This window comes from Notechis scutatus, chromosome 2 (genome assembly GCF_049901735.1).
Source record: "Notechis scutatus isolate UNSWTSFEM ecotype Mainland chromosome 2, rNotScu1.2, whole genome shotgun sequence".
NCBI lineage: Eukaryota > Metazoa > Chordata > Lepidosauria > Squamata > Elapidae > Notechis > Notechis scutatus.
The window spans coordinates 47,915,333-47,940,499 of NC_142010.1; the positions used below are offsets into that span (position 1 = coordinate 47,915,333).

Here is a 25,167-nt window from a genome sequence, read left to right on the forward strand (position 1 = left end):
TGTCTTGGGAGAATTCTACTGGTTTGTGTCATAGACAGCGTTGGATCCACTAAGAACTTTGCTCTTCACATAATGCTATGTTGAAAGCCTCTTCAGGGATAAAAGAACTGGCTCCAAAGTGCTTAAATGCTATCTGATTCATTATCTTAGCTGGTTCTGGGATTGGTATCGTATATTGATAAACTATCCATAGCATGTACTCTGCAAAACAGAGCTTTTCAGAACCTTTATTGAAAGGTTCTGAAGTTCAAACTCAGTTTCCTGCATCCTTATTAAACCTGTATGATTCAGTAAGCAAACCCAGATGATGCTTGTAAGGCCAGATATTTCTATGCCTGTAATGTCAGAGAACAAGATTCATCCATGTCATACTATTCCAGTTCATTTGATAGCATTAACAATAGCACTTGGACTTATACACCGCATCACAGTGCTTTAAAGCACTCTTAGTATATTGCCCCCAAACATCTGGGACGTCATTTTACTGACCTCAGTAGGGTGGAAGGATGAATCAACCTTGAGCCGTTCAGAATCGAACACCTGGAGTGAACACCTGCGCCACCATGGCTCTTTGATGCTCTTACCATGCTCTTACCATGCATACAAAGTAGCTTTGATGGCAACAAATATCAGCATCAATAAGATTAACTAGAAGATGCACAGAAGGAGGAGGTGGAGGAGGAATGTAATCGTTCTGTTGAAGGCATATTGGAGTCATCTCTTTGAATAGGGTTTTTATCTTACCTCATTCTTCGCTCTTTCTCTTTGGCTTTCTCAGCTTGTTCTATCTTTCCTGGAGGGACTCTCTCAAGGCATTCTAGTAAGTCATCTAACTGGTGTTCTATAACAGTAAGCATCTGCAAGGTTCCCAGGTTTGCCTCATTCTCTCCAATGCAGCGGCGATAGACTTCCAATACCTTTCGATGCAAGCTCACCAACATTTTGTCCTGAAAATTAAATACCAATAGTGAACTTTCAGGCCTCAGAAATCTAGATATTGGGACTCTTAACATCAGCTTTTTGAATTATATTAATAATTCAAAAGTGCTCCCATCTGAAGTGCCTTTTAAGAAACCCAGCTGTGACATGGGGTCTTGATAGCAGGAGAGAACCAAAAACATACAGAAAGAATTTGAATCTCCAGATGTGGAGAACTACAGAAGGTAAAGCATCATGAAGCATTGTATATACATGCACACGCAAATGCTTAGATGAGCTCACATCTGATCTCAGTTTTCTTCAACGAGGTGGTGACTTCAACAGCATGCCACCTAAATCTCCACCGTGTTTTTTTTTTTAATTTTTCTTGGGATCTGGGTAAAGAATGTCAGGGAAATAGCGTGAAATGGAGATTTCCACTATCCGTTTACCCTGTACAAGATCACAGCACTGTTTCTGACATCAGAATAGAGAATCCAAGTTATCTTGTGGACTGTGGAGCATGGTCTTACGATCTTTCCCCTTGGAGGAAAAGTAGCCATTTCCCGTTTGCACCATTCAGTGGCACTACATGTACCTTATGATCTTCAGGTTCAAGCTTTATCAATTGGCTTGATGTTTATACATACCTGAACATCGGCTTTGTACTCCCCAAAAGAAAAGACGCGTGCTTTAAGTTCCAGGTCTGCTGCTGTCTCCTCCTCTTTAACGATGTTGGCTTGCAGAGTGACAGCAAGCATTTTCAGTTGTTCTATTTCACGATCCCTAATCCAGAAAAGAATGAAGTCATTTTTTGAACGAGTTTGACATGAGTAATTTTATACCATGCAATTACTTGGAAAGATGAGCTAATTCAATATCTGCTCAGTTCTTACTCGGTTCAAACAGATTTTCAAGCATTTTCTTTGGAGCTGTAAGTGAGAAGCTTTCCACTGGCAAGATCATCTTTTTTCAACTCCCAGATCCTGAATTTTCCCAGCCCCTCTATACAGGTAGTCCTCAAATTATAAATGTAATGGAGCCTGCCCATTCCATTCATAAGCCAAAGATTCATGGGAGTGAATCTCGTACTTTGAACAAGATCACTTCCTCCTTTTGCCCACTCATTTGCTAATCGAATGTGAGGGTCGTTAAGTGCACATGAGATATTTCAGGGTGGGGAAGGCGATGGGGGGGGCCTACTGATGAAACAGGCCACCTGCCTAAGACCACCCAAGGCCGACCCACTGAAATATCTCATTGCTTTCCCTCCCACCCAACCTGCCATGCCAGGTCACTTACTGTGTGAATCTACCAAGCTGTGTCCTTTCCAGCCTCTCAGCCATGTGAACCCCTCTGCAGTTCTGTTTATCCCTGCACAGGCCTCATCTGGCACGTTGCAGGCCAAAATGGAGCTCTGGAGCTCCATTTTGACCTGCAACGTGCTGGGTGATGCCTCCGGAGGCCCAAACGGAGCATTGGAGGGTGGATCCGCTCCTGCGAACCTCCCATTTTGACCGGCAACGTGCCGGATGAGGCCTGCACAGGCCTAAACGGAGCATCAGAGGGCAGGCCCACTCCTCTGAACCTCTATTTTGGCCAGCAAAGTACAGGATGAATGTTGCAGAGCCTCTGCGGTTGTTCATTAAGGGCGACCAACTGCCGCGGTGCTGCAAGATTCATAGATTCGGGACTTGTTCATAAATGCTAAGGTGCGCTTATTGGTAACTTCAAACATTTGCTGAGGGATCACTTGTAACCCCAGGATTACCTGTACTATTGACAAAGTTTTGTGATGTTTTGCCAGCATTCCTCCATTTGTTCCACATGATTAGCTTTTTGTACTTTTCTCTTGACACAAATGCTGGTTGGCTCCATGGGAGAACTGGGTACAACAGTAGAATAGTGGCTGCAGGATACTGCTCCTGATATAAAGTGTATAAAGTTGGTTGGGGGTCCTTTTCAGGAGGGAGCACAAGTGTCTTTGAGATTGCCGAACCAGTTAACACTTGAAAAAAAATTCTGGGTAAACTTAATCTGATCATCATCTTCCTTACTATTTATTTACTAGATTTTTATCCTGCTTTTATTGTTTTATAAGTAGCTTAAAGGCAGCAAACATACCTAATGCTCCTTCTCCTATGTTCTCCACAACAACCACCCCTTAAAATGATTTGGGCTGAGTGACTGGTCCAAGGTCACCCAGCTGGCTTTCATGCCTAAGGCAGGACTAGAATTTACAGTCTCCTGGTTTCTAGGCCAGTACCTCAACCACCAGACCAAACTGGCTCTCTAGGCTAAGATGCTTTATACTCATATTTAAATCATAATAATTACTGTTAGCAATGTTTTATCGTGTAAACTAGCATGTGCACATTTTAACTAAAGCTGCAACTCTTAACATTTGTGGCAATCTGAACTATTTAACATCTTGCAGCTTATGGAAACACACAAGACTGTATGGAAGTAATGCAGCAGCTGGCAGAAATAGATGAACGGAGGCTGGTGTATCTTGACATCTCCTGATCCTTTACTCTCAAAAGTGGAGTGGAAGAAATTGTTTGCGAACCTTACAAAGGTCTCTTCCCTTTTTGTTTCTCACAATAGATGCTAATGGTGTTCTGTACAGTCATTTACATACTCGTAAACGCCGCACGGGGATTGGCCAAGACGCGCGGCGAACTGATTGGTCGAGCGAGCCGCACTGATTGGCCCGCCGCGAATCTCCCACGATTGGTGGAAACTAATCACGGGAGATTTAAAGCAATGTCATTGGCCGCGGCCGCCGCAGCCAAAGAATAAAAGCCGCCGCTTTTCCCTTTTCGAGCCGAGCCGATCTCGGAGATCTAATAAATGAGCTGAACCAAGTCACTGGCTCCGAGTCTCATTCCTCGCGACGGACACGACAAATACGTCTGGGGCTACAGGAGATGTAGGGAGATGCGAGGGAGAACATATTTTTAACAGTACGGCAGAAAAACAATACTGTTGTTGTTGAATGATAAAGAAATAATGGCTGAGTTGCTCATGTTTGGAAAGAAACAGAGAACATCCTTGTAGTTGCCAGGGATTATTATGGGCAATCATTTGTAACTGCTTACATTTTATTGCGTGTGTTTTCCAAAGTGTGCCGGAGCTCATCCAAGGTTTCCTCTGTCTCCTGAGAATTCTGAATCAGAGACAAGTTCTGTTCTTCCAGCTCTGTGAAAAGCTGCAGCAGCTGGTGTGGATCTGTAAAGTATAATTCGGGTACCTGCCAAGGAAAGTATTAACACGAAGGAGTTCCCATATTGTTAATCAAATATACAGGTTGAGAGAAAAAACTAATCTTTGTTTATTCTGGGTAAGCTTTGCTAATCATTTCTCCACAGCACTGATAAAAAAGTTAAATTATAGCTAATCTTAGTGGCAAGAAAATGGCGAAAGAGAGAAAAACAATTATCTATCTCAACTGTGAGATGGGAAGCAGATAAATTTAATATAAAAGTAAATAAATAAAATATCTACAATCTCTATCTTTATTTAGCTATCTACCTAGTTACCATCTCTCTCTGTCAATCATCTATATCTTTGTGATGTACTTCAATAAGTACACCCAATTCAGCTAATAAAGAAGTTACACGTTAGACTGGGTCTCTGAACATCCTATTTGATGATAGAGTTCCCTGGCGACTATTACTTCTTCCAAACTACTTCAGTAGATTATTGAGTAAATAAGGAAATATTAAATAAGGAAAAATCCCAACCATGTGACCACCTTGGGCAGAGTGGGCAACTCATAATCTGTGTAGAGCCCAACCACATTTTCCACAATGTCAGGACTGTGTTATCAAAATTCAAGATGAAAATTGTAATTTTTAATGGTGGGATTGTCCTCCATTGTTTAGTTTAAGCTTTTCAGTACCTTTTAAGCAACTAATTTTTTTTGTACTATTTCACCTTAAGAATTCCAGCTTAAAAATGTACAATTAATTGCTGAGCCTTATCAATGCTGCAGTTATATGCTAAAAACATTGAATTACTGACCTCATCATCTTCTTCATCAGATAATTCTGAACTAATTTTTTCTTCTGATGGGGCAATCTGCACACTCCTGTAGAGGTTATTCTTGAGTCAGTTGTTTACAGGGATTATAATGCAATATTTATTTAATAGCTTATCTTGCTGATCCCTCAACATGCATTTTGAACGGGAATTGGAAATGGATTACAAGGCACTATTTCCCACTTTGTGGAAAGTTGAAAGAGATGACAGGATATCCATAGATGAAAAATATTAAACTGATTCAATCATTTATCCTCTTTCTCTGGAACTCTGGGAATTGTAGTTTTTTTTCCAGGAAATCACACACTTTTCTTACAGATTATTTTAAAAATGCCCCTATGCTATGTTCATCTGATGACTACCTAGACACAATCAGACAATTTTCTTGGCCATGTTATGAAAGTAGTTTGCCATTACTTTCTTTTGGGAATTTTTTTTCCTGCTTTCATGTCTAGCCAACAACTTGAATATTCTCTGATGTTCCCAAATGTTAACAAGATTTACTTCTTAGCTTTTGCTAAGTTCAGCTACATGCTACTAGCTGTTTCCTTTCAGTTAATGGTTGGACTTCCTTCTCTCCTGCATACTTCCATTCCCCCCCCAGAAGGGTGACAACATTTCACGGCAAATTTTCAAAAGGGAAATATAGAGGCAAAAGAAGGGAAGTCCCATTAGAAAACCAGAGAGCTATTTCTACAACAGTGGATACATAATTCTGAAGAGTGGAAGTGGAAAGAGAGGATTGAAGATGCAATTATAAATTGATGTAAACTGACATCATCATGGAGTGGCTCACGAGGTTAGAACACTGGGCTGACAATCTGCACGCCTACGTTCAAGACCCACTGCTCCCGTGGTGAAGCTGAGCTCCTGTCACATGCTCCAGTTCCTGCCAACCTAGCAGTTCGAAAGCGGGCAACTGTAAGTAGATTTATGGGTACCACTTCAGTGGGCAATTTCACAAGGACCTGAAAGAAGCCCTCAACTTGGCATCTTCCAGGCAATGATGATGTCACCAGCAAATCCTTTCACTACAGAAGCACTTCCTGCTTCTGACATGGAGAAAAAAACCTGACACCATGTAAATTGGCAATATATACAAAGCTTGACTTGCATAAGCCACAGGCATTTATATATAGTGCTCCACACATCTTACATCTTTGCATTTGTTCTCATTTGAGAGGGCAAAACAAAGGCATAATTTGAAAGATGTGCTGCTGTAAGATAGTATACTATGATATTTTCCTGTGAGATCCAATAACCAATACTGGTGACTTTGATTCCTCTCTGTCTCTCTCCCAATTCACTTCCCTGACATACTTACGGCTTTCTGCTTTGTTGGGACTTTAGAGTCTGCCTAGAAGATACTCGGCTTAATTTGAAAGATTCCTTTCTAGACAAAATTTGGCTTGGCGTTCTAGAAGTGGAAGGTTCTACATTACTGATGTCAAAACTAGAATGTTTTGTTGTGCTTGCTATTCGACGTCGGCCCTTGTCTTGAGATTCTTGAACATCCTTTCCTGAACCTGAATACAGAAAAGCCCATTAATTGTGTGATCCCCATTTAAGTGTTACTATTTAGAGAGGGGGGGGAAAGGGGGGGGGAGACTATTACTGGTAAGCCATGACAGAAAGAGGCATGGGTACATTTGTCAGTTTTGTTCATTTTAATGACTAAAAGTTTTGATTCTACATCAGTTTATGAATGCAGCCAAAAGAAAAGAGAACACCTACCTCTCCATTTACACCTCTGTGAAGATGTCCTCTGAAATATAGATTTTAAATGTAAATCTGTGATGGAATGTGGTGAGGAGGTTGATTCTGAGGAGGGAGGGGTGCATTCCAAAGGAGAAAGAGGCAACTCAGCTCACATATTATGTGTGAGAGAAAGAGGGTGAAGACAGCTCTTCCGTAATAGTTCACAGAGTATATTGTAAATACAGACAGTATAGTGCTCGGTATGGTATGGTTTTATGAAACAATAAAGAACTCAGCTTGGATGAATCATCACAGGCCATTCCTGGTTTTGGCCCTGACATATTCTTTAATATGTATTTTTGTGCACATTTGGGATTGTGAGTTAAGATATGAAAAGTGTGAATTTTGTCATGAGTACATGCTCTAGATATAATTTTTAACATTATCAATAACGTATTTGTTTCAAACAATTGAAGAACCAGATAACTACATACAATAAAAATAAATGGGAAAAGCCATAGTGCACTAAGAATAAAATATTAGTACTAAATAAAGGATTTACAATGATAACATTTGAAATTCATTATTTTTAATTAATTAAATCTATAGAACTAGGTTTATTATATCATTTTAAGAAATACGAGTTGCTTGACAGTGAAATGGGTGGCATATACATTTAATAAATCAATTAAATAATTAAATAATTAAAACTCTCTATAAAATGCTAATCATTAGTATTAATATTGATATCATTTCTATTTTTCATTCTTCCAAAAAGAAATGCTTATAATCAAGGGAAGGGAAGGGGGCCTTTTTTCTGTTAGTGCCAATGAAACTGTACACAGATCTAGTACTGAGAAAGAAAAGTCATATGATGAAAATCTGTGTCGGCCATACATTTTCCTCAATGTTGCTCGTTGTTTTTGACAGTAAGCAACTGCAGAATAAACTTATCTTTCCTAACACTGAAGACTGAAAAAGAAGACCAAAGTCTTGTAATTGTAATTGGGGCGTGCATAAGCGCACCAACGTGCCTACCATCCCTGTCCTATTGTTTCTCTTATTCTTTTATTTTTCTTATATGTACCCATTTCATGTATTCACAACTATGTATACGCTTATACTTATTATCTTGTAAACAATTGGCAAATCAAATAAATAAATAAATAAATAAATAAATAAATTTATGAGTCTCATTAGTTACCCTTTAAATATAAGCAAATACAAGGAAAATAGAAATTAGAGCAGGGGTGTCAAACTTGCAGCATGTGATAAGTCACATGATGATGCTGTGATGACGCGAGTTTGATAGCCCTGAATTAGAGCAACATAAATAATAATAAAATAAACATGATGAGAAATACCACTATCTGAAGCATTTTAAATACTTTAATAATAGCATTTTGCTCACTTTCTCGTTCTATTATTCCCCATGTTATAAGTATGTCTGAAACAAGACGTATTTTACCATAACTTGATATATCCTGTCAAGGTTAAAACTGTCCTACTCAGTTATATCAAGCCAAGGCACTTGTGACTAAACAAAGGCAGATAGTAACACTCACAAGTGCCTACATCAAACACATCAAGCAAAAAGATATTCATTAGCTGTTAGATCATAATGAGATATTAAAAAATAGGTACATTGATTTCCCCATGTTCTTTGGCAAATGACTTTATTCATCACCTTCTGGAAAAACTGCATAGAAAAATGATAGTAAATAACCAGTAATTTTCTTCTCTTAGTCTGAGGGGTCAATTCACAGAATAAATGGATAAGCCAATCATTTTAGAAAACACATATTCATACTATAATTTTACAGGATGGACAAAGGTCGTCTCAAAATTGGGTTGTTTTGTTTCATCCATGTGGATATATGTGCATGTGAAGCAAAATGCTTTCAGAAGGAGAAGGAAAAAAGATACTCAGAGTACCATTTGAGTACTGGTGTGAAATACCTTAAGAAAACTAAAATGTTTGCAATGGTAAAAAGTTGGCTCAAATATTTTCATTTTTTTTAAATGTAAAAATAACTCTATTTGATTTTGCCTCAAAGTGGACTCCACAGCCTGTTTTAATAATATAAAAGAAAGAAGAAACATAAAAATGGGGTAACATGAGTGTATGGAGTATAATCTGAACAATGATAGCTGAATGGAAGCTCCTTTAATACTAATTAATTTGACAAGATAGTAGAATTTACCTGTTTAATGTGGAAGTTCTCTATACCAGTGATCCCCAACCTTTTTGACGCTGCGGCCCGGCACCGGCATCAGCTGGGCGCCGCGCCCGGTGCAGGCATCAACTGGGCACCGCCATCTTTTTGACGAAAAGTGCTTCCGGTGACCTCACGGAAGCACTTTTCGTCAAAAAGATGGCGGCGCTTATGCGCTTCCGTGAGCTTTTTCGGGTAGAAATGGCTTTCTACCCGGAAAAGCTCACGAAAGCGCACGCCATCTTTTTGATGAAAGTGCTTCGGTGAGCTTTCTACCGAAAAGCTCACCGGAAGCACTTTTACCAAAAAGATGGCGGCGCAGCAACCAGCGCCCGGTAAGACTTGTTCCGCGGACGGTGCACGTCCGCAGACCGGCGGTTGGGGACCCCTGCTCTATACTATTATTTTTATTTTCTGTAATTATACCATATGGCTTTGCTTCTGATTGGTTTCTTCTGAAGATGGAGGAGATTCAGCAATAGTCTCTGAAGATCTATTATTTCTATGCGGATCTGAGAATCACACACAGTCTTGGGATTATGGAAGTGCTTACCTTTTGACTGTACTGATTTTTCCTCTTTATTGTCAGAATTGAATTTATTTGCCTTTTCTTTCATCCGCCGCCTTTCACGTTCTTCCCGCCATTCTTTGGGAGATAGTTGGTAGAGGAAATCCTTGAACACCACATACTCCTGCAAAGTGTCCTCAAATCGGGCTATCTCACTGAAGAAAAGAAACAGTCATTGCATCAAGAGCGAATGGGGATTACTCTGCAGCACTTCCAAAGGACACTGTTGTAGAAAATTGGGATAGGTATTAGGTGTAAAACTCCTCTCCCCAAGTACATATTCCCAGGGAAAATAAATTGTTAACCATAAATGTTTTAGACATGAAGAATGCTGGACCAGACACCAGGAGACAGTAAGAGTGCTGGGAAGTGCAACTGCAAGAAGGTAACATTTAAAATATATGAATATATGAATATCCCTAAAATATCCCTTAATTTTACTCTGAATGCTTTGGTAGAAGATAAACAATACTTTTTGTATTGCCTGAAGTTAGGACATCTTCATAAAAAGCATATGGCAATACTGATGTGTGATTGTCTTTGTGGGTCGGTCATGAGAAGAATCTGGTCTATCAAGAGTCCCATCTTTTTCCTGATGCCATTTACTGGTACTTTATGGCCCATACTGCTACCATAATGCTGATTCCTCTGAAGTGACTCCATTGTCTCTTTTCTTCTGCTTTCAAAGAAGAGATTCAGACAAGGCTAAATGAAATTTGTCCCAGCAGGTGGCAGCACCTAGCTGACCTTGCCAAGTCATCAAGGTCAGAAAATGTATTTCTTAGATGGCTATCATTAAATCCCAGAGCAATCCATTCTGGAAAACATAATGGAAAACTTGTTTCATATTCTTGCCAAGAAAACAACATTCTTGTATCTATGTAATCATCCAAGGTCAAACTTAATTCAAAGAAGTCTGAATCTTTTAAATGAAATTTTAATTGATTTTGATCAATTGACCAATATAATTGAGCATTTCCAGGCAGCAACTCTTGGAGCAAAAACACCATTAGTTTTTCAGGGGAGTGCTTTATTTTAAAATAATTCCTGAAACAGGTCTAATTCACTTTTTCTAATATTGAATTAGAAGAATAGCAACTTTCATTTTTAATTTTAATGCATTCCAAAGTATTTCTTTCCATCTTCTCAAATGTTTCATAGACAAGGTCAATGGAAATAACAACACTAATTGTTATCTTTGGGGACATGATTTTTTTTTTTTTTACCAATCTATGGAGTTAAAATTGGAGAGAGAAACAAATGGAAACGTATAAAATCTTGTTACCCATAATTCAGGCATATAATTAATAATTTCAAGCACAAACATTTAGCATGTCATAAAGATCTATAGAACTAGTGTACTTTTAACTGTATTGGAACATCCAGGAAAGGGAAACAGGGAGGAAGGAAAATATACCCTGGATTATATCTTCTGTAACTGCTACCTTTGGATGTTCATCATTTGCGCTGTCAATTCTCGGATCTCAATTATTTTCTCCAGTTTTGCTTTGGTTTCTTTTTCAGCACTAAGAAAGAAGAAATAAAGGCAGAAATTACCTGCAAAGCATGACCAGAGATAAGAAATATCACAATCAAGGAAGACCTCAAAGTTTTAGGCCATCATGAAAAGCCAGAGGCAATGATTAGGGCAATATAAATTTCATCCTGGTGATGTTCCATTTCTCTCCTTCCCCCAGTCCTTTCCTTCTTGTCTCTACCCATATATTGGTTGAGAATTTGGCTGAAGAATATGTAGAATGTAATGATTCTCGGTCAAGTTAGTTTGACAACTAGATGACACAAGAATGGGGTGACCCACTTTTCCATGGTCAACTGTGGAGGGATCATATAACAATAGCACTTACTCATAGAGTGCTCCATAGTGCTTTATTGCAACTTTCATCTACCTGTGAATTTCTGTTGGATCTTTTAATCAACTTGTCTGGTAAACACTCTCTTTAAGGTGGGGTGGGGGGTGGGGTGCACAGCCTACATGTTAGCTAGAGAACAGAAAGGCAGCTCTCCTAAACTGTCAGCATAGATTCAATTCTAGATCTTCAATATGAGCTCTCTCTCTTTTTTTTAATCACGGAAAAAGTTCTGCTAGCCTGGGTGGGAAGTGGAAGACATCTAGCTAACTAGCTTCAGGAAACTTAACTGCTTGCTGTTAGATTACCTAGCAGATTTGTAACTCTTTAAAATATCAGTAGGTGGGTTTTCTTGTGTTTGTTAAACAAAAAGAAAGAATAGTATAGAAATAAATTGACTCATGAATTATTTGGCATCTGAATCCCAGTAGAAAAGATTTGACAAATAAATCAAGTCCCTATTATGAATTCCATGAAGAATTTCATTAACTCTGAATAGGTTTCTTAAAGCAGCAGTGGTTTTTTTTTTCCCCAGGGCCTAGGCAGAAGTTTGAGTAGCCTTTTCATTCTTTAAGGGGTAGCTGAGAGAGGCTGCATTTGATGAGATCTGAAGCACAAGGATCTATCTACAGGAGAGTCAAGGTGAATAACTCTGAGACATGATGCAAAACCCCTGACATGCATATTTGTATCAGACATTGGGATGCAATAATACAAGGGTGATGTTTGTCTGATGAGATCACGGTGTTTCTCTTTTTGACACAAACTCACTTTGCTACAGGGATATATGGTGTCACTTCTGAATCATTCTCAAAGCATGTGAAAGTCTAGCACAGGGGTGTCAAACTGGCGGCCTGCAGGCTGGATACGTCACACGCAGGCCACACCAACCCCAGCTCCATGAAGGGAAAAAAAAGTCGCGATACATCGTGTGACAGCAACGTGACATGGTGAGTTTGATACCCGTGCTCTAGCAGGTTCATCCCCCAATGAAAGCATTAGAGGCAGAATGCTCAAAGATATGATTTGACTGTCCACAGTATGCTGAAGTTGCACAGACCTCTCCCTCTCTCTCGGGATATAAGCTGCTGTGTTTTGTTGAAACTAGAAATTCAGGATGTCTTTTCTGAAATAATGTGTTCTCCAGTCTTAAGGGAGAAGGTGAGCATCACTTAAGTCACTCCTTTAGTTCAGCAAGCATCTCTGACCACCCTTTTCAGACCGGTTATGAAAATGATGTGTCAGATATTTCAACCTTTGCCTGCCTGTGTGTGCCTATGATTATATTTTCTTCAATATGTTAATTCTACAAAAAGTATTGGGGGGGACAACGACCCAAAGCCAACATTGTAATTCCTCCCCCTCTGATATCATACCCCACCATGCCCTCTGTATTCCTGGGAGATTTCTCCCCCAAAACGATCAAGTGCCCCTTTTGTCCAATATGATTGCAGAGATGCTTGTAAGGAAGCTCCTGCAACACTTAGTGCCAGATTTTATGTCTCCTACTGAAAACTGCAGAACTTCCCCAGGACTTGAGATGTCTATGAACTCTACAGCACAGATCCTGTAGTTCAGTGTTACATTTTCAGAGCCAGGGCAGAGTTTCTGTCATTCTCTTTCAGGAACTCATCAAACATGGCAGCGTCCTTTTCCAAGTCTTCCTCAGCTTTTTCCAGCCTTGCTTCTTCTTCCACTGCCAGATTTTCCAGCTTCTGAATTTCATCTTTTTTCACAGTTACAGCGTACTGAAATGTAAGTCAAAAGTGATTGAGAAAGGAAGGCCCAGTAACGTCTCTTTTCAGTTAATGGACAATTTATCACCTCCGTAGTTTAGAAACTGGCTGTTCTATTAGTAAAAGAGTTCTGCTTCGATGTGAAACTCCTCTTCTCCCCATCTTTGCTATTACCCTCAAACTGTCCAATGATTTCTATCTTTCTCTTTTTAACAGCTACACTGTTATAAACAGATAACAGATAACAGCCACTTACGGGAGATGGGTGGTGAAGAATTTCATAAACAGACATGGTAAGATGTACCTATATCTGTGTTTATCTATACAGATATACAATTTGTGCACACAAACCCACCTTTTTCTAGACATGGGAAAATATGCTGTGGCTATAAATAGAATATGATATGACCATGTATAGAACTTACTCTATGTATGCAGAGAAGCCCATGGCATAAGCCATTTAGCATTTTCCACTAGGCAATTTACTGAAATGATTCCTCATGTTAAAAGCTACCACTGAATTGCAATGAAGCAACTTCATTTACTCCTGGCATTGGTAATCAGCCCTTCCCTTTGCAAAGTGTTCAGAATCAGACTGGTGCTGGTTCATCCCATGTTATCCTTGTAATAATCCTCGCAATATTTTGATTGGAAAGAGTTTCCCCCAAGGCCTTCCAGTGAATTTGATGACCAAAAAAAAAAAGACTTGACCCCAGTTGCAAACTGACACACAGGCAACACCGCTAGAACAAAAGGAAATACCTGCAGCAAGAACATCTGCCGTTTCTGATTGATGTAATCATGCATGGTCTCTCTCTCTACAACCTGGTCTGGGGGAAAAAGAAAGAAAAGAAAGAAAGGAAGGAAGGAGGGAAGGAAAAAAGGAGGGGCAGCTGCGCAAGTCACAACATCCAAATGCAGCCTGACACAGTGAAGTGAGAGACAATGCCTTTAGCAGAGCTTTCAAAATCTCTTTGACTGAGTTGGTTGAGAGGTATTTGCAGGCAATGATTTTATCACCTCCATAGTTTAGAAACTGCTCTGTTCCATGACTAAAAGTGTTCTGCTTCTATGTGAAACTGCTTCTTGTCTCTTCTATTCATCTTTATTCTATTCATTTCATTTAATCTTCTTTTCTGAGCGCTTGTAACTAACAGTTGGATCTTTTTATCAGGGACTTTTTAGATATGCATCTGACTAGTGTGCATTACAGCATCAGATATCATTTCCAGAGGCAGCAGGCTTTTGTAGAATTTGATGCCCATAAAAAACTCTTTCATATGCTAATGACTCTATGATAAGAGCCCATCAGAAACTTCCAAACTCTGGTGAATCTCATTTATATTGCAGAGTGTTTTAGAAACATTTTGAAGACACTTAAGAAAATTTTATTCATCTTATACTCCAACTTATGGTCAAGATGTTAAGCAAATTTTAAGCTGAGCCTATAAAAAGAAGAGTCCATACTTTCCCCTTTATGGTAAGATCTTTCCCAAAATTATTTGCATAGATGTTTCCTTAATGACTTATTTTTTTAAAAAAAATCCCAATCAACAAATGAAAGATTATATAAACATTAATAAGCAGAGGCCTGCTGCTTTGGCTATTTCCCTATTCAAAATAATCCTACCTTCCCAACTGTTTTTCTCTTAAAAGCTTGGAACAAATAACTCCAAATGTGTTTTACTTTTGAATGACAATGCTAACCAGAGACAGGAAGAGACTAGTTTACCTAAAGCAAGTTTGTATCCTCACCTAGATCAGATTTTTGGGAAACAATGTCTAAAATTATTTCAGTCTGAATGTGAAAAAATGAGAATCTGAAGCTGGAAGCTTTATACAATGTATGTTCTGATACCAAGTAATTATCCTGCTAAATTGCAGCCTAGAATCAGAATGCTTTCCTCAACTACCTTTAGTAACTGCTATCTTCCAGGAGATGCTTTCTCTGAGCATTTTGAGTCGTTCGGCTTCTGCTGCTAACTCCTTGTCCTCAGCTTCTTCTTCCATTTGGATCGCTCTCTTGAATCCTGACTGTTTGGAACTCTGCAGAGTGGAGCAAGTCATCTTCTCGTGGACTTTCAAAGTCTTCCGTCGCTCTCGCTCCTAAAGGAAGAATGAGTTGATTAAATGCTCTCTTGGTTATCAGAGGCCTCACAAGATGGCTGCCCCAGCAAAAGTGTATCTCCAGCATAAAGGACCCTATAAGAAAATGCAGCTGCTCAGGAGGTCAAAATGGAATTGTATTTTGTAACATTGGAGCTAATTATTCACTCTGTGAGATCAGTTATACTGTGTATGAAATATACAGAATACAGAATAACAGAGTTGGAAGGCCTCCAACCTCCAACTCAAGCAGGAGACCCTATACTGCACCACACACTTGGAACTCTCTAAAAAAATGGGGCCTAGCATCCTTCTCTCAGAACTGACTATGAAATTAGCTTTGATGCTGCTATTCCACATTTATTTAATCTAGTGCCGAGCAAGACTATATACATGCACAAAAAAAACCCAAAGATCAGGCTTCCTTAACCAGCTGCCTTCCAGTTGGATTGAGTTCCAGATACCATAATCTCCAGCTAGCATAGCCAATCATTTTCAGTGGATGGTGCTGGATTCCAGTCTTACAAGAAAGAAGATTCTCTCTACCCATGCAGTCAGAACATTCAATCCTCTCTTATCATCTGTAGTCTTTAAAAAAAAAAAAAAAGCTCTCCCCACTTCAGCTTCAGTTACACTTTTGACTCTTTCACAGAACCGTTGGTGTATCTTATTATTTAATACACAAAGTTTTTCTAAAAGTCTCAGAGATTCTCCTTAACCCAGGCAAAATAATATTGCATGAATAATGACATTATTTATGCTATGAAATCTCTTAATGCAATGAGACAGTACACCAGTTCAGTGGGAAGAGGGCACATCACACAGTCATCATTCTGATTAGCCATCACTGGGAAGAATTTTTTTTGGAAACGTCCTGTATTTTCTACATACCATCCTGGCCTTTTCTTTCTGTTTATCTCTCAGCAAAAAAATATCAACATCTGCAGGGATTTTGAATGGATTTTGTTCCAACAGCCTGTCTATATTTTGAGAAGGAACTGCAAAATAATAATAATAATAATAATAATAATAATAATAATAATAATAATAATAATAGAACATTAAGAAATAGCAGAACAGCATTATATAGCAAAAGCAATAGCACTTAGACTTATATAATGCTTCACAGTGCTTTACAGTCCTCTCTAAGTGGTTTACAGAGTCAGCATATTGCCATCAACAATTTGGGTCCTCATTTTACAATCTTGGAAGGATGGAAGCTGAGTCAACCTTGAGTCTGGTGAGATTCGAAATGCCAAATTGCAGGCAGCCAGAATAAGTAGCCTGCAGTACTGCATTCTAACCGCTGAGCCACTGCGGCTCTTCCAAATATAACAAGAAAATAAATAAGAATAACCAATATGTGTCCAACTGGGCAAAGATGAAAGAATGTTGGTGAACTTCATCACCAATGAATGATCATTTGAACAAATATAATTGACTGGCCAGATTGCCATGGCCAACTCACTGCAGGACAATTCAACAAATACAAAAGTTAAATTAATTTCGACAGAACTGTAGCCAATAATAATAAAATAAAATCAAACCAGAAATACAAGAGCAACAATCATTTCAAAGAAATGTGGTCACCAATAATAAAAGTAACTGGTTGAAATGATTAATAAAGCGTTGAATTGTCCTGCAGTGAGTTGGCCATGGCAAGTTGGTTGTGGCGAGTTATCCGATTTCATGTTAAAAGATTTTTTGGAAACCCTGCAACATATCATACTAGAAAAGAAATTTGGACACAGTACTACTGTGTTCACATGTTTAATAGAATCTCAAGCATTTAGTCCAAATGATTTCCAAATTAGGAATAGCTCTAGAGTTAGCCTTCTTTAAAATCAAGACAATTTATTATTTGCCACATTATAAACATTGGTTTTGAAAATAACTTTCTTTTTATCTCCTCTTCTTTCCTTTATTCTCTGTGATTTCAAGATGCTTTGAAAAGAATTTCAAAGGTAGTGGAGGATTGCAGAGGGAAGGTTTTTATGTTCATGAAAACATATAATTGGATTTCAGACCCAAGAGAAAATCAAAGTACATTAGTTCTATATGATTTGGAAGATTCTCTGATCCTGAAAGATCCTATTGTCAAGGAAGTTTAGAAACAATAATGCAAGAATGGTAACTGATCTGCTCAAAGTTGCTAAAATGACCATGGCTTCCTCTGCTGTGCCACAATTCTAAAAACTGATCTATTGTGTTAAAATTGCTCAATGATCTACTGATGATTGCTTGCATAATGGAATTTGGGAGCTGACAGTAAACAATTGAAAAGAGAGACTTACGTGACTTGGTGGTTGGTCTAGAGCTGGACTTAGCAGAGGGTATTGTAAACACATCTCCGGTTTGCTGAGATAACAGCCGTGTCCCTGATCCAATAAACAACAAACTTCACTTAGTTATCCAGAAATATGTTATATTATAGGGAATGTTGCTAAGATGTAGGTGTCAGCATCATAGGACTTTCCATACTTCAATGTTTGAAGATTGAAGATCAATTTATATGGGGCACTTTGTATATATCATTGGGAACAGAGTCAAGAGTGGTGCGGTGGCCTAGAGGTGGAGCTTTCGCCTCACAATCAGGAGGCTGTGAGTTCAATTCTAGGTAGAAGCAGACATTTCTCTCTCTGGTGTTGGAAGAAATATCCTTCTGGGTTCAGTTCCAAGTGGGGAAAAAGACACTGGAAACATGGAGGCTGTTTGGAAGGTTTAATGGTGGACAGCAGGACCACATGGCTTGAAGCTCCAAAGAAGGATGATCCAAGGTGAAGGAAAAGAGAAGAAAGGGCTGATATGCTGAGAGTGCCTGGGTTTTATAACCTTTGTTGGGATTTGAATTGAAACTTGTTTCTAATTGGTTGTTAGACTCCCATGGGGCCATGCAGGGGCAACTCTATAGGCTGTCCTGAGTTTCAGGCTTGGTTGAGCCTTGCTGGATGATGATGCACTGAAAAGGGCTTTTGGCAATTGCTATAGCTTGGAGATCTTTGTTATGTAAAGTATTCTGGCCCAGGCCTTAATGGCCCACCCATTAACAAAGGTGGGGGGTGAGCTTCTGCTTTTGCGGTGAGTTTCTGCTTCTGAGTTTCTACTCCTTTTAGGGGAAATATTCTGCCTTTTTAATATTTCCTAGGATATTTCATTTTTCTAGGCGAGGGGTGGGTGCTAACTGCCTACACTGGGCACACTGAGAATATATCTGCTGTACAAAACTCTGCATTGGTGACAGGAAGGGCATCCAGCCATTAAACAAGCTAGCTCCATTCAGTTGCCCAGACTCCACCTGCAACGGATTATAGGTTCGTTAAATGAAGATGATGATGATTGGGAACAGAGTCACATTCATTAATACCATCCTGACAATACATCTCTCTCAACCTAGGAGAAGTTTATGCTCCAGGTATTAAACTCCAAAGAAACCAAGCAGCAATGAAGTTGACTGTTTCAAAAGGAACAATCTACAGTACATATACAAAAACGGATAGATCTGTGTTCTACTTCAGGAGCTGCCCAAACTCTGACCTGAGTTTTAAAACTGTGAAAAGAAGGAAGCACTAAATTCTAGGAAATAAAACAAAAGAGTCTTACTGTAAATTTCTTCAGAGTCCACTGAGCCTGTAGATGTACTTGAAGGGGCAAACAGGGTTCCAGACATCTTGAGGATGTTCTAATTTTAACAAGAAGGCTGACAATTTTCTACCTGGTGAACAGATGTCTCGAGATGCAACACTGAATCTTGGCCTATGAAGAGATATGTATAAGGAATCCTTTGTTAAATGTGGTTTTATTCATTAATCAGCTAAACCTTAACAACATAGAAACTAATTTACATCTGCTAACATTTGGGGCCAGAAATTAAAATGGTAATGAAAAAGATTTTGAAGGACCCTCCTAATAACTAAAATTAAGACTGGGGCAAGCACTTGCAAATGATGGTGGGCTTTGATTCACTGGACATCCATTTTGTTCTTGAGAAAGGGGTTGGGTTGAATGATTTGTAATTCCCCTTCCAACATTAACATTCTACAATTTCATGACATGAAGAAGAAAGGAATTTTGTGCAGGTTCAGTTTTTTTTTTCACCACAGAAAAACCTGAATTGCTCCCAATCTTTGTATCACTATTACCATCCAAAGAATTTTTCTCACAGAAAGAATGGCCTGTTCTTTCTCTATTTTTAAGCAAAAACAAAATGAAAGAAAGGGAATCATGCACATAAAATAGGCATGGGGTCAAATAAAATGGTGCTAATCCGAACAAAAGATTTGTAGAAATCATCATCATCACCATAATTTTAAATGACTTGCTTGCTTTAAAGGGGTCTGGAAATCTGCAGCTGGAAATCGTTTCCCAATTGTTAACACTCATTCAGCTATGACCTGTAATAGAGGGAAGGATCACTATAACATTAATGGCTACCAATTCTATGAGATGCTTTCTCAGTGCTACATCAGTGGTTCACGTTGAAGCAGTTATTTTCAGGAAAATGACCTCACCTCATGCATACTAATTTCAGTATCTTCTAACAAATTAACTTGATGTACTGTAAAGTACATAATTAGATGAGCGGCTGTGATGGCTCAGTGCTTAAAAGACACTGAGTTGGTCAGCTGAAAAACTGACAGCCCAGGTTTGAGACCTCTACCATGCAATGGGTAGAGTTCCCCTTCCTGCCCCAGCTTCTGCCCACCTAACATTTGAAAGCATGCAAACGCGAGTAGATAAATAGGTACCACTTCAGTGGGAAGGTAACAGTGTTCTATGCACCTTTGGTGTATAGCCACGTTGACAACATGACCATGGAAAATGTCTTCGGACAACGAGCACCGTATCCAAAAGTAGGACAGAACCAGACAGAGAAATCTTTACCTTTTTCCTGTAGAGATAGTATCCCTTGACCAACCTTACCTCAGCCTAGAAGTTAAGCAGGGTTCTGCTTGTCTGATACTTGGAGAAGAAACCACCAGGAAAATCTAGGGCTGTAGGCTAGACAGGGAAGTTGAGAAAAAAGATCCTGCAAGAAAAAATTGGCAAACAATTCCATGCTGAATTGCATGGCTACATGTCTATGTCACCTTGATTCAAAGGCTTGACTTTGGTATAAGTATTTAGAAAACTCTGCTTGGTGAAATGGTTTTTGAAGCCCTAAAGCCTCCCTACTGTATTCAGTCATTTAGGAGTAGCAGGTGTCATCTAAACTACAGAATTATTTAAACTACAGGTAGCCCTTGTCTTACAGCCATTCATTTAGCAACTGTTCAAAGTTACAACTCTATTGAAAAAAGGGACTTATGACCGGTTCTTGCACTAATGACTATTAAAACATTCCCATGGCCATGTGATCAAAATTTGGGCACTTGGAAACAAACGTGTATTTATCCTTGAACTCTGGTGCTGCAGTGGTTTAAAGTGCAGTGTCGTTGGCAGATTCTGTCCACAGCCGGGAGTTCGATTCTGAGGGAGCTCAAGGTTGACCCAGCTTTCCCTCCTTCCCGAGGTCGGTAAAATGAGGACCCAGATTGTTGGGGGAAATATGCAAATCATGCTTATATCGTAAACCACCAGAGTGTGAGGTAAATCGTTATGGGGTGGTATATAAGCTTAAATGCTATTGCTACTGCTGCTTTGGTTGCAATGTGCTGGGATTACATGATCTGAGGTGGTATTCAGCAGGTTCTGACCAGTTCTGGAGAACTGGTAGCGGAAATTTTGAGTAGTTTTGAGAACTGGCAAATACCACCTCTGACTGCCCCCGTCCCCATCTATTCTCTGCCTCCCAAATCCCAGCTGATTGGCTGGGTCTTCTTTTGTTGCCTGCACAGGAGAACGGAGCTAGAAAGCAGGTTAGTGGGGTGGGGAGGGAATGGGATTTTGCAGTATCCTTCCCTTGCCATGCCCACCAAGTCATGTCATGCCCACCAAGCCACACCCACAGAACTGGTAGTAAAACATTTTGAATCCCACCACTGTAACATGATCACAGTTTGCAACCTTCACAAGGGACTTCCAACAAGTAAAAGTCAATGGGATAAGCCAGGTTTGCTTAACCACCACCTGATTCTCTTAAGAACTGCACGATTCACTTAACAATCACGGCCAAAAAAACCAATCATAAAATCAGACACGATTCATTTAACAACTGCTTTCTTTAGCAATGGAAATTCTTCCCCCTGTTGTGACCATATGTCAAGCACTACTTGCATTTTACCAAGAAAAGGTTCAAAGCATCTCATCGTCGTGACAGAAAGCTGACAGCTGCTTTTGAAAGGAGAGTGGGGGAGGAAACAACCCTAACTCCATTTTCAATTCCATTTGAAGCTGATGACTGAAACACTTTTTCACTTGAAGCCTGCCATCATTGCAAAGCTGGAGCAGGATTACTGTTTAACAGCCTCTTTAATATTATTCTGCTGATGTTAGAACACAACCTCAGGCTCCCATTCTCTTTCTTTTTCCCAGAAAGGTTACATATGGGAAAACCAAAGTACTAAAAGAGTGCTTGGATGAGAACATTGCATTTGAAAGCACAACTATATAAATCAACTGGGGAGAAAGGGAGAGAGAGAGAGAGAGAGAGAGAAAGGAAAATGTAGTAAAAAAAATAGTTTTTAAACCTCCTGATAGAAATATAAGATGAATTACCGCAGACGGTAAATATGTTTGCTGGGTAGGTTCACTCCAGAGACAGAGATGCTTAATTTCAATATTGAGATTTTTTTTTTTCCCCCTGTAGATTTTTCCTGCTTTTCGACGACTCAGGCGTAGCCTTTTCATCAACGCTGGAAGTTCAAGAAAGCATATCGCGCTCAACCTGAATTCTCTCCCGATTGGAAATTTAAAAAAGAAAAAAAAATATGGCTCTTTATAGAAGGAAAGCACTATCAAGTGGCTTAAGTTATTTTCCGGTCTCACGTTGCTCTTTTAATTGCTTCTGCTCGGCGAGCCCGGAGGTTTTGCGAGTCCGTTTGGCCAATTTAACTCAAGAGCCACAGCGCTTTCGGACAAGAGGCAGGTTCCAGCGTTCTCGGCATTCCGCCTCTTCCATTGTTCTCCGTTCTTGTTTACGTTGCTGAGGAAACCATTTTCTCCTGTTGCCAGGAGGTGCTGACGTCATAATGGAGGGGGAAGCGCTGGGGGGATGCGGCGGGGACATAGAGATTGCGGGGAACTGGAATCGAGCGCCTTACGTCCAAATCAGAATCGGAATCGGAATCGGAATCGAGCTGGAAGGGACCTTGGAGGTCTTCTAGTCCAACCCCCCCCCCCTCCTCAAGCAGGAGCACCTATACCCTTTCAGACAAGTGACTGCTCAGTCTCTTCTTCAAAACCTTCACTGATGAAGCACCCACAAGTTCTAACAAATCTGGAAACTAAATGAAACAAGCTCGTCACAGAAAAATGCATGATCAGTCAGTGGAGAATACTGTAAAAAGCAAGACAATTATATTCTTAATTACGGAAAACGTTAATTGCTGCAGGAGATAGAGAGGGCCAGCCGTTTGGATACTGTTGTTTTGTGGGAAATAATTTGATATTTCCTATATAGGGCACTGCACACCAGAACAACTAGACACAAGGACAGTTTTTCTCCCAATGTGACCATTCTGCTAAACAACTAATTCCCATAATACTGTCAAGCTCTTTAGTAAGACTGTATTGCTATTATTCTCATCCTTCCTATTACCTATCAATTCCAACTTACAACTATAACTGTGTTGCTTGTGTCTTTACAATTTATATGTTTTATTTGTTCCCTAGTATGATTCGATTGCTTATTAGTAAACTATGACTAACACTAAGTGTTGTATCTTATGATTCTTGATGAATGTATTTTATTTTTTCTTTATGTGCACTGAGAGCTTATGCACCAGACAAATTCCTTGTGTGTCCAATCATACTTGGCCAATAAAGAATCTATTCTATTCTATTCTATTCTATTCTATTCTATTCTATTCTATTCTATTCTATTCTATTCTATTCTATTCTATTCTATTCTACTCTACTCTACTCTACTCTACTCTACTCTACTCTACTCTACTCTACTCTACTCTACTCTATTCTATTCTATTCTATTCTATTCTATTCTATTCTAACAGATGTCAATGTCCAGAGACAGTGAAGGGGATCAGTTTGAGGCACAAGGCAGGCTGCCATTCAGCAAAACCCATCCACATTAATCAAGCCGTCCTTACCACATTTTGAAGGCCTGCATTACAGGCCTAAAGAGTTCCCACCGCACCAATACCAATACCATAAGTGGGACATTTAACAGTTAAATTCAGAATCTAAAATTACTTTGCTTGCCATTATGTCCTGAACAGTTCTTCAATCTGTAGCCATCAGCAGTGTTGGAATAGCACTGAGTACCCTCTCATAGAAAGCAGGTGTTTGTAATACAGGTAATCCTCAACTTACAACCATAATTGACCTCAAAATTTCTGTTGCTAAGTGAGACAGTTAAGTGAGTTTTGCCCCATTTTATGACCTTGCTTGCCACAGTAATTAAGTGAATCACTGCAATTGATAAGTTAGTAACCTGGTTGTTAAGTGAATCTGGCTTCCCCATTGACTTTGTTTGTCAAAAGGTCGCAAAAGGGGATCACAGGACTCTGGGACACAGCAACGGTCATAAGTATGAACTGGTTGCCAAACATCTGAATTTTGTTTTTGGGGATGCAGCAAAGGTCGTAACTGTGAAAAATGATCATAAGTCACATTTTTCAATGCCATTGTAACTTTGGTCACTAAACAAACTATTGTAATCAAGGACTATCTGTATTTATTAGATGATTTATTTCAACATTGAGATTAGGCATTATTTATAATGCTTGATTATGCTTACACACACACACACACACACACATTATTTATTTATTTATGTGTCCAGAAACACTCTTTTCCCATTGTGCCAATCATTTCAGTGTTGGAGTCAGTAAGAAGCACTTAATGAAGCAAAGCAAGAAAGAATGAAAGTGTCAGAGGAAAAAAAATAAACAGTAACATGCCAAACATCTGTTTGGCTGGAGAAAACCCCACAGTGTTCATCAAGAAGAGATAAATAGATTCTTCCAAGCGTATATTTTTTGTCATAAAATAGAATTTCCAGAGCAGAAGTTCAAATTATATACATATAGGAGACACAGATGTTGAACATGGTATAAGCGTCACTTTTCCCATCCAGAACTTAAGAATAACAAAAGTCTGCTTTTTGCTACATAGTTAAATGAAATTCATTTGACAGATGCAAATAAGTTTACCAGCTCATACAATAAACCTAATTACAGGCAATAGGCAGTCATAAGGAATGACAACAAAATTCCAGTAAAGTTAACTGCAAACAAACATAATTGCTGAGCAGGGAATTCTGGGATATGAATTCTACACATTTTAAAGTTGCCAAGGTTGAGAAACATGGCTCTAATAACAGAGCGAGAAAAACATTAGCAGAGCGTTTCCATACTTTTGATGTATCATGCAGAGCAGGAGAAATGAATGTGAAGAGCTATAGAAGTACATAACTGACAGAAATGTCTATGGAGGTTCTCAGTATTCCAGGTCATGGTTGTCCCTGTCATGCCTCTGTCAGAGTCTGAATCAGAGGAGGAAGCCAGACAGAGAGTGGGAGTGTGACTCTGTTGGCTGTGGAGGAGACTGGGGAAGGGCAAAGTCTGGCTGAGCAGAGCAGGGAGATAGAACAAGGGAGAGGAAGTTCAGAGGAAGAACCAGGCCCACCCCCTCTTCATCCTAGGGCACGCAGGGAGGAACGGAGAAGAGAGCAACATGAGTTGCGTGGCTTACGAGGGAGGAGAGGGCCCTGATTCCCTTCATTAGTCACAGCTGGGAAGACGGTTGATAAGAGAGGCAGGCTGCATGCAGCAGGCTGCTGGGAGCAAATGTGACTTTATCCTGTGTTGTTGTAGCTTATCTGTGTTCCTGGCGTCTTCCTAACCGTGTGAGTTTTGCCATGCCTTCAAGTCTGAAATTCTTGCTCTTGCCCTGCC

General features: G+C 39.5%; 1 protein-coding gene across 2 annotated transcripts in view; it reads right to left on the reverse strand.

Moving 5' to 3' along the window:
• CFAP100 (cilia and flagella associated protein 100) overlaps window positions 1-22,229 on the reverse strand; it is a 24,912-nt gene extending 2,683 nt beyond the window's left edge. The window contains exons 1-16 of one of the 2 annotated variants that reach the window (XM_087954673.1): window positions 21,809-22,229; window positions 20,075-20,180; window positions 19,478-19,545; window positions 18,755-18,907; window positions 17,449-17,532; window positions 16,046-16,152; window positions 14,962-15,154; window positions 13,811-13,878; window positions 12,897-13,060; window positions 10,890-10,970; window positions 9,430-9,599; window positions 6,287-6,488; window positions 4,945-5,011; window positions 4,020-4,171; window positions 1,569-1,704; window positions 745-947 (exon numbers count right to left, since the gene is read on the reverse strand). In XM_087954673.1, coding sequence (XP_087810799.1) covers window positions 745-947; window positions 1,569-1,704; window positions 4,020-4,171; window positions 4,945-5,011; window positions 6,287-6,488; window positions 9,430-9,599; window positions 10,890-10,970; window positions 12,897-13,060; window positions 13,811-13,878; window positions 14,962-15,154; window positions 16,046-16,152; window positions 17,449-17,532; window positions 18,755-18,821 — 1,694 coding nt within the window. In that variant the 5' untranslated portion in view covers window positions 18,822-18,907; window positions 19,478-19,545; window positions 20,075-20,180; window positions 21,809-22,229. Of the gene's footprint in view, window positions 1-744; window positions 948-1,568; window positions 1,705-4,019; window positions 4,172-4,944; window positions 5,012-6,286; window positions 6,489-9,429; window positions 9,600-10,889; window positions 10,971-12,896; window positions 13,061-13,810; window positions 13,879-14,961; window positions 15,155-16,045; window positions 16,153-17,448; window positions 17,533-18,754; window positions 18,908-19,477; window positions 19,546-20,074; window positions 20,181-21,808 lie in introns of those variants that run through there. The other variant, XM_087954674.1, reaches the window with a different exon arrangement.
• Between the last annotated feature and the right edge of the window lie 2,938 nt (window positions 22,230-25,167).